At 54.3% G+C, this 12,797-nt stretch overlaps 1 protein-coding gene across 2 annotated transcripts; it reads right to left on the bottom strand.

The window, feature by feature from the left end:
- Positions 1-1,317: 1,317 nt before the first annotated feature.
- ZNF358 (zinc finger protein 358) lies at positions 1,318-7,394 on the bottom strand. 2 transcript variants are annotated; one of them, XM_025366059.1, is made up of 2 exons: positions 7,286-7,394; positions 1,318-3,138 (listed from the first exon to the last, which is right to left on the bottom strand). In XM_025366059.1, exon 2 carries the CDS (start codon positions 3,098-3,100, stop codon positions 1,394-1,396), a length of 1,707 nt encoding a protein of 568 aa, XP_025221844.1. In that variant the 5' UTR covers positions 3,101-3,138; positions 7,286-7,394; the 3' UTR covers positions 1,318-1,393. The 2 variants fall into 2 exon arrangements, with proteins under 2 accessions (XP_025221844.1, XP_025221843.1); XM_025366058.1 differs by lacking the exon at positions 7,286-7,394 and adding an exon at positions 6,444-6,569.
- Between the last annotated feature and the right edge of the window lie 5,403 nt (positions 7,395-12,797).

Raw genomic sequence — 12,797 nt, 5'->3', positions numbered from 1 at the left:
CACGATTTCCTAATTATGTATCAAATAGAACCACTTAACCCCACCCCTATGGCCCCCAGCCCAGAGTCTTCCAACATTCCTGGCCTGGATCTTTGCAGCAACCTCCTCCCCTATCTCAGCCTCCCTCCACTCCACTCTCTACCCAGCAGCCACAAGCATCTTCAAAGAATACTGCCTACCCGTCCTGCGAGAACCTGCCCTCGGCTTCCCATTGCTCTGGACTGACAGGCAGAGTCCCCACTCTCGTCTATCAGGGCCCTCTGATTTGGCCCCTACCTCCACCCAAAGCTCATCTTTCTATAGTCCCAGAGCCTTTGCAAACTTTTGCCCTGGAGTGTAATGGTTAAGAATTTGGACTCTGAAGGGCAATTGGGATTTAAATCTAGGCACTGACAAATGCCACTTCTACATCTTCCAAAGTCCCTTCAACTCCAAGCTGAGCGCAGTGGGTGGTGGCATGCACCTGCAATCCCAGCTACTCAGGAGGCTAAGGTGGGAGGATCGCTTGAGCCCAGGAGGTCGAGGTTGGAGTGACTATGACCACACCACTGCACTCCAGCCTGGGCAACAGAGCAAGACTGTCTAAAACAAAACAAAACAAACAAAAAATATATACATATGTGCCTCAATTTTCTCATTTGCAAAATGCGGAGATTCAATCAAAGTCGTCTACCTCCTGGGACTGTTGAGAAGATTAAATGAGAGAATGCAAAAGCTATTGCATAAGGCTGGGCAAACAGTACTGATTATTAAGTTAGTGATTATTGGGATTATAAAATCCTTCATTGAGAAAACTGCCTACCATTTATATCAGAAGTCTTGTTATGCTTCTCCTAGAATATACCATACCCTGTAATTATTTTTTAAGTATTCTGGATTTAATATCTGCGAGCTCCGTGCAGGTCGAGGCCATACTTATCTTGTTCCCTGCTGAGACCCCAGCAATCCAGAGATGTTTGTTGATTGCATAAATGAGCAACCTGTTTTTCTGCTTCCTGCAGAGACCCCAGCAATCCAGAGATGTTTGTTGATTGCATACATGAGCAGCCTCTTTTTGTCCACTTGTGTGCCTACTGTGTGGGCTTTGAAGAGCAAGGGGTAAGTGAGGGGAACAAAGAGTGGTGACTAGTGGGATGGACCAGGGTGAGGCATTGTGGGTTAAACTGGAAAGTCTAGCTGGTGGGACTCCAGGGCCTAAGAAGGAAGCCAGGACACTGGAGCTCCAGATCGTGGCTGGCCCTGGCCACACTGTCCCATCTCTGGAGCAAGGGGCTGTGCTCAGAAAGAAAGCACAAAAGGCAAGCCACGACACAGAAGCCGGAGGCAGTGGGAGGATTTTACTAACTGCACAACACACAACTTCCCCAGGCCCCCGAGGATGCCCGAGTCCCCTTCAGCCATCAGGCCCCAGCAGTGCCCCTTGCTCCTGTACCCACTCTGGACTCTCGCCGGTAGGGAGGGCTGGGCTGACAGTGTCACCAGTGGGAGAGCAGGGGTCAGGGTGGGACACAGGGTTGGGATCAGGGCTGGGCACAGGATCAGGGTCTGGGCTGGGCGCAGGATCAGGGTCTGGGCTGGGCACAAGGTCAGGACCAGCGTCGTGCCCAGCCTTCGGGTCAGAAGATTCCACAGGAGTAGGGCTGGGGGTGGATCTGGAGCCGGGGAGGGGTCTGGAGCTGGGATCCAGCAGAGTGCCCGGCCCAGAGCCAGGGTCAGGGCTACGGCCAGAGCTGGTGCCAGAGCTGAGGCCCAAGCCAGAGCCAAGCACAGAAACAGCATCAGAACCCAGGAGGGAGACCTGCCCCGGCCTCATCATGGATGCAGGGCTTAGGCCAGGCCCTAGGCCCAGGCCAGCGGCCGCTGCTGCAGCTGCGGCAGCCGCGGCAGCTGCAGCAGCGGCTGCACCCTCATGCACCCGTTTGTGCTTGGTGAGGCTGGAGGCCTGGCCAAAGGCCTTCCCGCAGAGCTGACAGCGATAGGGACGCTCGCCCGAATGCACGTGCAGGTGCTGGAGCAGCGCTGAGCTCTGCCCGAAGGCCTTGGAGCAGTGCGGGCAGGCGTAGGGCCGCTCGCCCGTGTGGATGCGCAGGTGGTGTTGCAAGTTGGAGCTCTGCCCGAAGGCTTTGCCGCAGTGGGGGCAGCGGTAGGGGCGTTCGGCCGTGTGTGTGCGCTGGTGCTGCAGCAGCGCCGAGCTCTGCCCGAAGGCCTTGCCGCACTGCGGACACGGGTAGGGCCGCTCGCCCGTGTGCGTGCGCAGGTGTTTGAGGAGCGCAGAGCCCTGGCCGAAGCCCTTGGCGCACACCGGGCACTTGTGGGGCCTCGGGCCGCCGTGCGTGCGCAGGTGCTGCGCCAGGAGCGAGCCGTGACCGAAGGCCTTGCCACACACCGGGCAGTGGTGCGGCTTCTCCCCGCTGTGGCTGCTGCGATGTTTCAGCAGCGTGGAGCGCCAGCCGAAGGCCTTGCCGCAGGCCGCGCACTGGTACGGCCGCGCCCCGGTGTGGATGCCACGGTGCTGCGCCAGGGTGGCACCGTGGCTGAAGGACTTCCCGCAGTCGGGGCAGCGGTACGGCTTCTCACCGCTGTGGGTGCGGCGATGCTGGCTCAGCCCGGAGCTGCGGCGGAAGGCTCGCCCGCAATCCGGGCAGGAGAAGGGCCGGGGCGGGCTGGCGGGGGCGGGGAGCACCGCGGGGCTGGTGGCCAAGACCTGGGGGGTGGCAGTGAGGCCAGGGGAGATGGGGTCCACGTTTGGATCGCCGGGGCTGAGGGTGTCGCTGTTAGGATCGAGAATCAGGGGTACGGGGCCAATCACATCTGGATCGAGGTCGAAACTCGAAGACATGGGGTCGGGATCTTGGGGTTCCGAGCCCGGAGCTTCGGCGTCGGGGTCCAGATCCTCCGAGACGGGCTCCAGATCTTCATAGCTGGGGTCCACGTCTTCCGGGACAGTGTTGAGGTCTTCAGGATCAGGCTCTGGGTCTTCAGAAACCGGGTCCAGATCTTCAGGATTGGGGTCTAGGTCCTCGGAATCAGAGTCAAGCTCTTCATAAACGGGTCTCAGGCCTTTGTGGCCTGGGTTCCTGACCAGGACTGAGCGCCGCATTTCAGGCGTGGATGTGCCGGCAGCTTCTGGGGCAGGACCTGCAAGGGCAAGAATAGAGGGTAGCCGGGCGCGGTGGCTCAAGCCTGTAATCCCAGCACTTTGGGGGCTGAGACGGGCGGATCACAAGGTCAGGAGATCGAGACCATCCTGGTTAACACGGTGAAACCCCGTCTCTACTAAAAAATACAAAAAACTAGCCGGGCGAGGTGGCGGGCGCCTGTGGTCCCAGCTACTCCGGAGGCTGAGGCAGGAGAATGGCGTAAACCTGGGAGGCGGAGCTTGCAGTGAGCAGAGATCCGGCCACTGCACTCCAGCCTGGGCGACAGAGCCAGACTCGGTCTCAAAAACAAGCTAGTTTTTTGTATTTGATTAGAGGGTAGGTGGGTTCTAGGGGAGCGGGGGTGTCTTTTGGAGTCTGGTTAGGGATGAGAAAGGGGACCCGGTTGTGCCCTCAGAACCCACTTTTTTTTTTTTTTGAGACGGGGTCTTTTTCTGTCTCTAGGGCTGGAGTGCAATGGCAGGATCTCGGCTCACTGCAACCTCTGCCTCCCAGTTTCAAACAACTCTCCTGCCTTAGCCTCTGGAGTAGCTGGGATTACAGGCGTTCGCCACCACACCTGGCTAATTTTTGCATTTTTAGTAGAGACAGGATTTCACCATGTTGGCCAGGCTGGTCTCAAACTCCTGACCTCAGGTGATCCACCCCTTCAGCCTCCCAAAGTGCTGGGATTACGGGCGTGAGCCACCGCGCCCAGCCCCACTTCTTTATTTTTATTTTTTTGAGATGGGGTCTCACTCTGTCACCCAGGCTAGAGTGCAGTGATGTGATCATAGCTCACTGCAGACTGGAAATCCCGGGCTCAAGCGATCCTCCCACCTGGGCCTCCCAAGTAGCTGGAATTACAGATACACCACACTCAACTAACCTCAATTCTTTCTTTCTTTCTCTTTCTTTCTCTCCTTTCTTCCTTCCTTCCTTCCCTCTCTCCTTCCTTCCTTCCCTCTCTCCTTCCTTCCTTCCTTCCCTCTCTCCTTCCTTCCTTCCCTCTCTCCTTCCTTCCTTCCCTCTCTCCTTCCTTCCTTCATTCCTTCCTTTCTCATTCTCTCTCTTTTTTGAGATGGGGTGTCATTATGTTGCCCAGGCTGGTCTCAAACTCCTGGACTCAAGCAAACCTCTGACCTCGGCCTCAGAAAATGCTGGGATTACAGGCATGAGCCACTGTGCCTGGCCAAACCCCACTCACTTCTGAGCATACACGTGGATCTTTCCCTTGTCTCTGACTGCAGGGAGATTTCTGACTTACCCCAGCCAAGGCAGGGAGTTGAGGGACCTGGGTGGGACATGGTGGGACATGGTAGGACCCTCCCCTTTCAGCCCCGAACCTGGACAGAGGTCATGAGACCCGGCACTAGAGGTTTCTAGTCCCCAACTCCATGGCTCTGCCCCTCTCTCCATCCTGGGCTCCTCTTGTGGGAAGCTGGGGTCCTGTGGAGGAGACAGTCCTGGGTTCCTACCACCTTGCTGGAGGTCACCACATGGGGAACAGTGTGGGTGTCAGCGTTCGTGTGCTCCTGAGCACATGGCCTGAATTCTTGTCCTATACTTGGGGGTGGCAGCTTAATTTATCGGGGGGAGTTCTGGTAGGGGAGGCCCCCCCTCCAGCAGCAGCATTCTGAGCTCTAGAACCCATGTCTGGTGGATAAGAATATGCAACAAATAACGTCTGGCGTCCCTCCCAAGTCACTGGCGAAAGACAAGAAGACCCTGGCTTGCCTTCTGGGGAGAAGAAACCCTGCATTCCGGAGCGCACAGCGCCAGGTGGGAGTCAGTGTCAAATCCTCTCGCTTAGACAGATCGGGAATGCCCTGTCCTACAGCCAGATGGTGAGCACGCTAGAGTGATATTTGGGACCCCTCCTGGTGAGGAGGGGTGGGCACGGAGACTCATGAACCCCATAGGCAGGGGGGTGGGGACAGTTGTTAGTATACCCGTTTTATTTATTTATTTATGTTTGAGATGGGGTCCTGGTATGGTACCCAGGCTGGACTCAAACTCCTGGGTTCAAGTGATCCTCCCGCCTCAGCCTCCCAAAATACGGTGATTACAGGCATGAGCCACCATGCCTGGCCAGTATACCTGTTTTCACTATTGGCTGGAAGGTCCTGAATTTTAACTTCTAGCTGGAGGATGGGCACGAATGATACCTGGGGACCCTCTGAAGTTACTGGGGAAACGCCTGAGCCATCTCCTCCCATGGCTGGGACCTGGCGGGTAGTGTCAGCACACTTGTGGCCCTTCCTGCAGGAAGGATCCTGAACTGAACTCCCAGTTTGTGACTGGGGGCAGGCTGGGAGGTAGAGGAACAAAAGCTGGAACCACTTCTGGGGAGCAAGGGGAGCCCAGGATGACCTGCCTGGGGTGGGGAGGCCTTGAGCTCCCCACCCATGGCTGGGTGTTGAGGTGCCAACAATGAATGATCTGCTCCTAGGAGAAGGTGTGGGGGGGACCTGTGGCTCCCCTTCTGGGGAGGGGAATACACTGAGCCACAACCCCATAGCTGGGAGTGTGCAGGCAAACAGAGCCGAGTTCCTGGACAGGGGGTCCTCAACCCAGACCAATAGTTGAAGAGCGGGGGAAACAATACCTGGGACCCCTCTTGCATTCCTGCGGGGACAGAGGAACTCTTAGATTACCTCCAGGGGAAGGGGTCCCCTCAATTCCCATCTCTTAGCTGGAAGGTGGGAGGAGAAATCACTTAAGTCTTTCCTGAGTTCCCAGGGGTGAGGGCAGGTGGACCCCCTGGATCACCTCCAGGGGAAGGAGCTTCCAGAACTCCAGACCCCAAGACTGGAGGGGGAGGTGGACAATCGCTGGTACCCTTCCTAGGGTCCTGGGGGAAGAGGGACCCCCTAGATCCCCCTCTTGAGGACAGGGCCTCCTGAACTCCCGACCCCAGGGGGGAGGTGGGAACAATACCGGAGCCCCTCCTCGAATCAGGAGGGGAGGGGGTCCTGGATAGCCTCTTGGGAGGGGGCGTCCTGCGCTCCAGACCCCAGAGCTGGCGGGCGCCCCCCACCACGCCCGATTGAAGGTTCCCAACCTCCGGGGCCCTTTTCCCCGGCCTCAGCGGCGGGATGGGCTCGCTAGGCCGGGGTGGGCCGCGGGGTCCCCTCCCCATCGCGCCCGCGACCCCCACTCGCCCGGGCCAGGGCTGGCGGCGCGCAGGGCGGGGGACGAATAGAGGTCGCCCCGGGCTGCGCCCCGCGCCTGGAGCCCCCCCTGCCCGTCCGCCCCCCGCCCGGTCCCCCGCCCCGGCCCCAGCCCGTTCGCGGGGACACTCACCCGGCGCCCCTCGCCCCTGCCCGGCCCGCCGCGCCCGCGCCGGCCGCCGGCGCCCCCCGGGCCCGCAGGAAGCCCCCCGCCCGCCAGCCCCGCCGGCGGCCCCCTCGGCCCAGCGGCCCCGCCAGGCGCTCCCGGGGAGCGAGAGGGGCCGGCCGAGGGCCGCAGCGGGAGCTGCTGGGACTTGTAGTTCGCCCGCGCCCGCCGCGGCCGTCGCCATCGCTGCCCCCGCCCCCCGGGCAGGCCTTTGTCCCCGGCCGGGCCACCCCGGCCGCGCGGCCGCGCCTTTGTCTGCACCATGCCCCGCCCGCACGCAGCCCTGGCCCCATCCCTAGTCTCCTCCTGGGCCTGTCTCAGCCCCTCTGTGGCCCTGGCCCTGTCTCTTTCTCTCCGTCTCTATCCCTCTCTCTGTCTCTCTCCGTCCCTATCTCTCTGTCTCTGTTCATTCTCTGTCTGCTCTGTCCCTGTCTTCCCATCTCTGTTCCTTTCTCTGTGTCTCTGTCCTCATCTCTTTCTCTCTGTGTTCCAATCTCTTTGCCTCTGTTGCTTTCTCTGCCTCTGTCTCTCTCTCTCTCTGTCTCTCTGTCTGTCTCTGCCTGCTGCCCATGTCTCTGACTCTATCTTTGTTCATAAAACTCTACACATGTTGTTCTTGTAGACTTGCAATGCACATAGGCACAGCCAAGCTTCTCAGCTCTGCAATCTAAAAATAAGTCTAGTTTTGCTTAACCTGGCCTTCCTCCAATTTTTCCTTTATGCATGGTGAAACCCGTCACCCTTTCTGGGTAACACCCGCCAAGGCACAGATTTGGGATATTCGTCCCCTAGTGTTTTCAGCCTCCTACCCAGATGGCGGGTCACTGCTGTCCCTGGAGGCCTCCCAGTGCTAGATGTGAGTGATGGTTTCCGGAGAGCCTTAGGCAGGGCTGGGAAGGGCTGGGGGCAAACTTGCCTTGGAGACACAGATCCCCACTGCCAGCCAGGAGAGAGAGTGGAAATCAGCTCCTGGCGGCTGGGCCGCGATGTTCTCCACTAAATATAAACAGTGGCCACAGAATATAAACAATGATGAGACAAGGCCACTCTGTGACCATATCTGAACCAAGATAGAGACATGGGCCCTCTGCAACCACAAAAATGAGTTCTCATCCCCCTCTCCCAGTGAACACAAATGACTGCCACTTCTTACCGACCACAAATCCAACCCAACTTCCATCCTCCCACCTCTGAGATAAAAATCACCGAAATACCTAGTCAGCAAAGTGCTCCCAGCTTCCCAACAATACCACCCTAGTAATTCTCTTTAAAACCACCCAATATAGGCTGGGTGTGGTGGCTGACACCTGTAATCCCAACGCTTTCGGAGGCCAAGGGGGGCAGATCATGAGGTCAGGAGTTTGAAACCAGCCTGGCCAGCATGGTGAAATCCTGTCTCTACTAACAATACGAAGATTAGCTGGGTGTGGTGGCGCACACCCGTAATCCCAGCCATACAGGAGGCTGAGGGAGGAGAATTGCTTGAACCCAGGAGGTGGAGGTTGCAGTGAGCCAAGATTGCACCACTGCACTCCAGCTTGGGCAACAGAGCAAGACTGCATCTCAAAAACAAAACAAAAACCCAAACTAACAAGTACAAGCCCAAATTCTATAAGATGCTCCTCTGCCCCCATGTCCTCCTTATAGAGACACCCTATGGTTCCCTCTTCCTTCCTGAACCTTCTAGATGTGTGTTGGACTCATAGCCTGAGACCTGCTTTCCATCTTTCCGCAGAGCCCACAGCAGATCTGAGAGATTGGAGATAACTTCAATTGGATTATGCCCCTAGTTCCTTATCCTGCCACTTCCTGGATGATCCCATTACAAATACTTGTGATGACATCTGTTGTTTCTTTGGCTCAGAATCTAACAGTACTTTCTTTTCCTTTGTGGAGTCCCCTCCACTACTCCAAATGGACATATGTCTAACACCCCTTCCCAGTCCCATGTGATCTGGACTCTAATAAAAGGGCCCCATCCCCTGGCCACAATAATTAGGTATGGGATGAGAAGGTGACATTGGAGGTTCTCATTCTACCTCTGGGATTATGAGCCACAAGGAGCTCATTCTGTCTGCAGTCACCTTCCCCAGTTGTTCAAAAGAACAGTCTGCAGACTGAGGCCAATATGCACCAAGATGTACAAGTAAGAGTCAGAGAGATAGCTCTGGCTATATTTGTTGAGCTCCTGGATATAGCTGTACCTGAAGCCAGAGACCTCATTCTTTCCTGTACCACAAACCCACAAATATTCTGGGTGTTTGAGCTAGTTTTAGTGGATGTCTGTTCCTTGCATCCGTGACAGTCTTGACTAATTTAGGAATTATTACCTGGAAAGGAAAGAGAAATTTAAAAAAAATCTTAAAAATAAAACCTAAAAATGTGGAACCAACTAAAGGAAGATGGGGTAGAGAGCCAGGATTGCCACACACATGGACTATAAAGTGAACAGGGCACCTTAGATTATGTAATGCACAACCTGTCTAGATGTACACAGGGGCTATGTAAAAGAGCTTTTCCCCCAGAAAACTAGAGTTATGTGGAAGAAAACCAGCTGATTAAATTGTTGCCTGGCCAGGCGCGGTGGCTGACACCTGTAATCCCAGCACTTTGGGAGGCTGAGATGGGCGGATCGCTGAGGTCAGGAGTTTGAGACCACCCTGGCCAACATGGTGAAACCCCATCTCTACTAAAAATACAAAATTAGCCGGGCATGGTGGCAGGTGCCTATAATCCTAGCTACTCAGGAGGCTGAGGCAGGGGAATCACTTGAACCTGGGAGGTGGAGATTTCAGTGAGCCGAGATCGCGCCACTGTACTCCAGCCTGGGCGACAGAGCAAGACTCCATCTCAAAAATAAAAAATAAATAAATAAACAAATAGTAACCTATTTTATCATGGAACTCTAACCATGCGTCTCCTAAGGACCAGAATATTGGAATATAGGGAAGCTTTCTTTCTTTTTTAGAGACAGGGTCTCATTGTGTCACCCAGGCTGGAGTGCAGTGGCACAATCGTAGCTCACTGCAGCCTTGAACTCCTGGGTTCAAGCCATCCTCCCACCTCAGCATCCTGAGTAGCTGGGACTACAGACGAGTAGCTGGGGACTCAGCCTCCTGAGTAACTGGGACTACAGCCACCATGCCTGCCTATTATTATTATTTTATTTGTAGAGATGGGGTCTCACTATGTTGCCCTGGCTGCTCTCGAACTCCTGGCTTCAGCAATCCTTCCAACTTGCTGGGACTGCAGGTGTGAGCTACCATGCCTGGCCTGGGGCCTGGAGCAGCTTTCATGCAATCTTCAGCAAAGTCTTGCAAGAAAGACACAAGTTTCTGGAATGTGTTCCTTCTCAAAGCAGAGACTCATCTGCTTCATCTTGTGAGATTGTCAGAGCTGAATTTTCTGTTCCAGGCTAGAAGATGAGGCAGATGATGAGGTGGAAGATAAGACTGGGATTATGGGAGAACATCTGACACCCTAAGCTACTCCCAAACACTGAACATTCCTTGTCTACAAAGCTGACGATCACTCTCACTGGGAAGAGCCTATTAGCTGAGCTAATCCACCCTCCAGATTGCAACCTGGGGCAGGACACAGATCTGTCCTTAGGAGACACAGTCAGTTAAGTTTGGGCTCCAGAGCGGTGATCCTGACTGGGTTTGGGGAACTAAATAACCTAGGGGTGGGCTCCTGAGCTGGCCAAGCCAATCACAATATTGTTTTCCTCTAGGCACAGTGATTGGTCCACAACTGGGTGTGTGATTCAAATGGGCCAATCAGCCTGTTCCTTAAATTCCAATATGGGTCCCGGTGTGGTGGCTCACGCTTGTAATCCCAGCACTTTGGGAGACTGAGGCGGGTGGATCACTTGAGGTCAAGAGTTCAAGACCAGCCTGGCCAACATGGTGAAATCCCGTCTTTAATAAAAATACAAAAATTAGCCGGGCATGATGGTGCATGCCTGTAATCCCAGCTACTTGGGAGGCTGATGCAGGAGAATCACTTGAACCCAGGAGGTGGAGGTTGCAGTGAGCCATGATTGCAGCACTGCACTCCAGCCTGGGTGACAGAGTGAGACTCTGTCTCAAAAAAAAACAAAAAAACAAAAAAAAAAAAAACTCAATAGAGGGAGCATGTTGGAAAGACCCTGCCCTTCTCTAGGGGCTTTAATCATTAGCATTGGTAAATACTACCAACATCTTCCTTTGCTGTTGTTTGGAAGGACACAGGACTGAGAGATGGCCAGGGAGACAGAGTCCTGATGCAAAATGCCTGATATTAGACCCAATTCCAGACTCAGACTTTCTTGTTTCTGTGTGTGTGTGTGTGTGTGTGTATTATTTTTGAGACAGGATCTTGCTCAGTTGCCCAGGCTGGAGTGCAGTGATAAGAGCTCACTGCAGCCTCAATCTTCTGGGCTCAAACAACTCCCACCTCAGCCTCCCAAGTAGCTGAGACTACAGGTGCATGCCACCATGCTCAGCTAATTTTCTAAATTATTTTTAGTAGAGATGAGATCTCACTATGTTGCCCAGGCTGGTCTTGAACTTCTGAGTTCAAGTGATCTTCCCGCCCCAGCCTCCCAAAGTGTTGGGATTGCAGGCACGAGCCACCATGTCTGGCTTTTTTCTAAATCAATGAAATTCCTTTTTTTCACTTGAATCAGATAGAGCTTGGTTTCTGTCGCTTGCAACAAAATGATATGAGACATTAACACATTTAGTCACCATTCATTGAGCTGCAGCCAAGTGCCAGGCCCTCTTCTTCTTCTTTTTTTTTTTTTTTCTTTTTGAGATGGAGTCTCGCTCTGTCGCCCAGGCTGGAGTGCAGTGGCACGATCTCGGCTCGCTGCAAGCTCCGCTTCTCGGGTTCACGCCATTCTCCTGCCTCAGCCTCCTGAGTAGCTGGGACTACAGGCACCTGCCACCGTGCCCGGCTAATTTTTTGTATTTTTAATAGAGACGGGGTTTCACTGTGGTCTCGATCTCCTGACCTTGTGATCCGCCCGCCTCGGCCTCCCAAAGTGCTGGGATTACAGGCGTGAGCCACCGCGCCCGGCCAGGCCCTCTTCTGAGCATGGTACATGCACCTTTTATTTAATTCCTGTATATACTCTCTGAAACGGGAACTATTTGCATTCCCATTTTACAGAGAGGGAAAGTGAGGGTCAGGGTGTATTCCTGCCTAAGGACAGAAAGGCAGGTCTGAATTCTGCTGCTGGGTGATGCTTTCCATTGAGAAAGTTTTCCTTTAAAAATTAATCTTGGTGACCAGGCATGATGGCTCATGCCTGTAATCCCAGCACTTTGGAAGCCGAGGCAGGCAGATCACGAGGTCAGGAGTTCAAGACCAGCCTGAGCAATATGGTAAAGCCCCGTCTCTACTAAAAATACAAGCCCCGTCTCTACTAAAAATACAAAAATTAGCCAGGCACGGTGGCGGGCACCTGTAATTCCAGCTGTTTGGGAGGCTGAGGCAGGAGAATCGCTTGAACCCAGGAGGCGGAGGTTGCAGTGAACTGAGATTGCACCATTGCTTTCCAAGCTGGATGACAAGAGCGAGACTCCGTTTTGGGGAAAAAAAAAAAAAAGAAAAAACTTAGTTTCTCACATTCAATTCTATATTATTTGTCTTAATCCCTAGGCTTTTTGGGGGAGGAAGGGGGTGAGTGGAATATAGGAGGGTTAGTCATAAATCCATAAAATACATCCAGAATCATCCTGATGTAATGTCTTTCCCTGAGGATTAAACATTTCCAGTACAGTTTCTGTTCTTCCCTGGCAAGCCATCCTAGGGCTGGTCATTTTCACTGTTAGAAAATGCTTCAAGTTGTGCTGAAATCCAGCTCTTTTTAACAGCTATGGACTGTTTTCATCTAATGCCTAAGGCTGTTTTAAACTATTCCTGGGATAGGCCAGGCACGGTGGCTCACGCCTTTAATGGCAACACTTTCGGAGGCCGAGATGGGCGGATCACTAAGTCAGGAGATCAAGATCATCCTGGCGGCCGGGCGCGGTGGCTCAAGCCTGTAATCCCAGCACTTTGGGAGGCCGAGGCGGGTGGATCACGAGGTCAGGAGATCGAGACCATCCTGGCTAACATGGTGAAACCCCGTCTCTACTAAAAATACAAAAAACTAGCCGGGCGTGGTGGTGGGCGCCTGTAGTCCCAGCTACTCGGAGGCTGAGGCAGGAGAATGGCGTGAACCTGGGAGGCGGAGCTTGCAGTGAGCCGAGATCGCGCCACTGCACTCCAGCCTGGGTGACACAGCGCGAGACTCCGTCTCAAAAAAAAAAAAAAAAAAAAAAAAAAAAAAAA

The sequence above is a fragment of the Theropithecus gelada genome, chromosome 19, assembly GCF_003255815.1.
Source record: "Theropithecus gelada isolate Dixy chromosome 19, Tgel_1.0, whole genome shotgun sequence".
In the NCBI taxonomy this organism is placed as follows: Eukaryota; Metazoa; Chordata; class Mammalia; order Primates; family Cercopithecidae; genus Theropithecus; species Theropithecus gelada.
This window is presented reverse-complemented; position numbering and strand designations above follow the sequence as displayed.

Coding starts and splice junctions, on each gene's coding strand:
- ZNF358 (XM_025366059.1), bottom strand. CDS start 3,100: ATGCGGCGCTCAGTCCTGGTCAGGAACCCAGGCCACAAAGGCCTGAGA.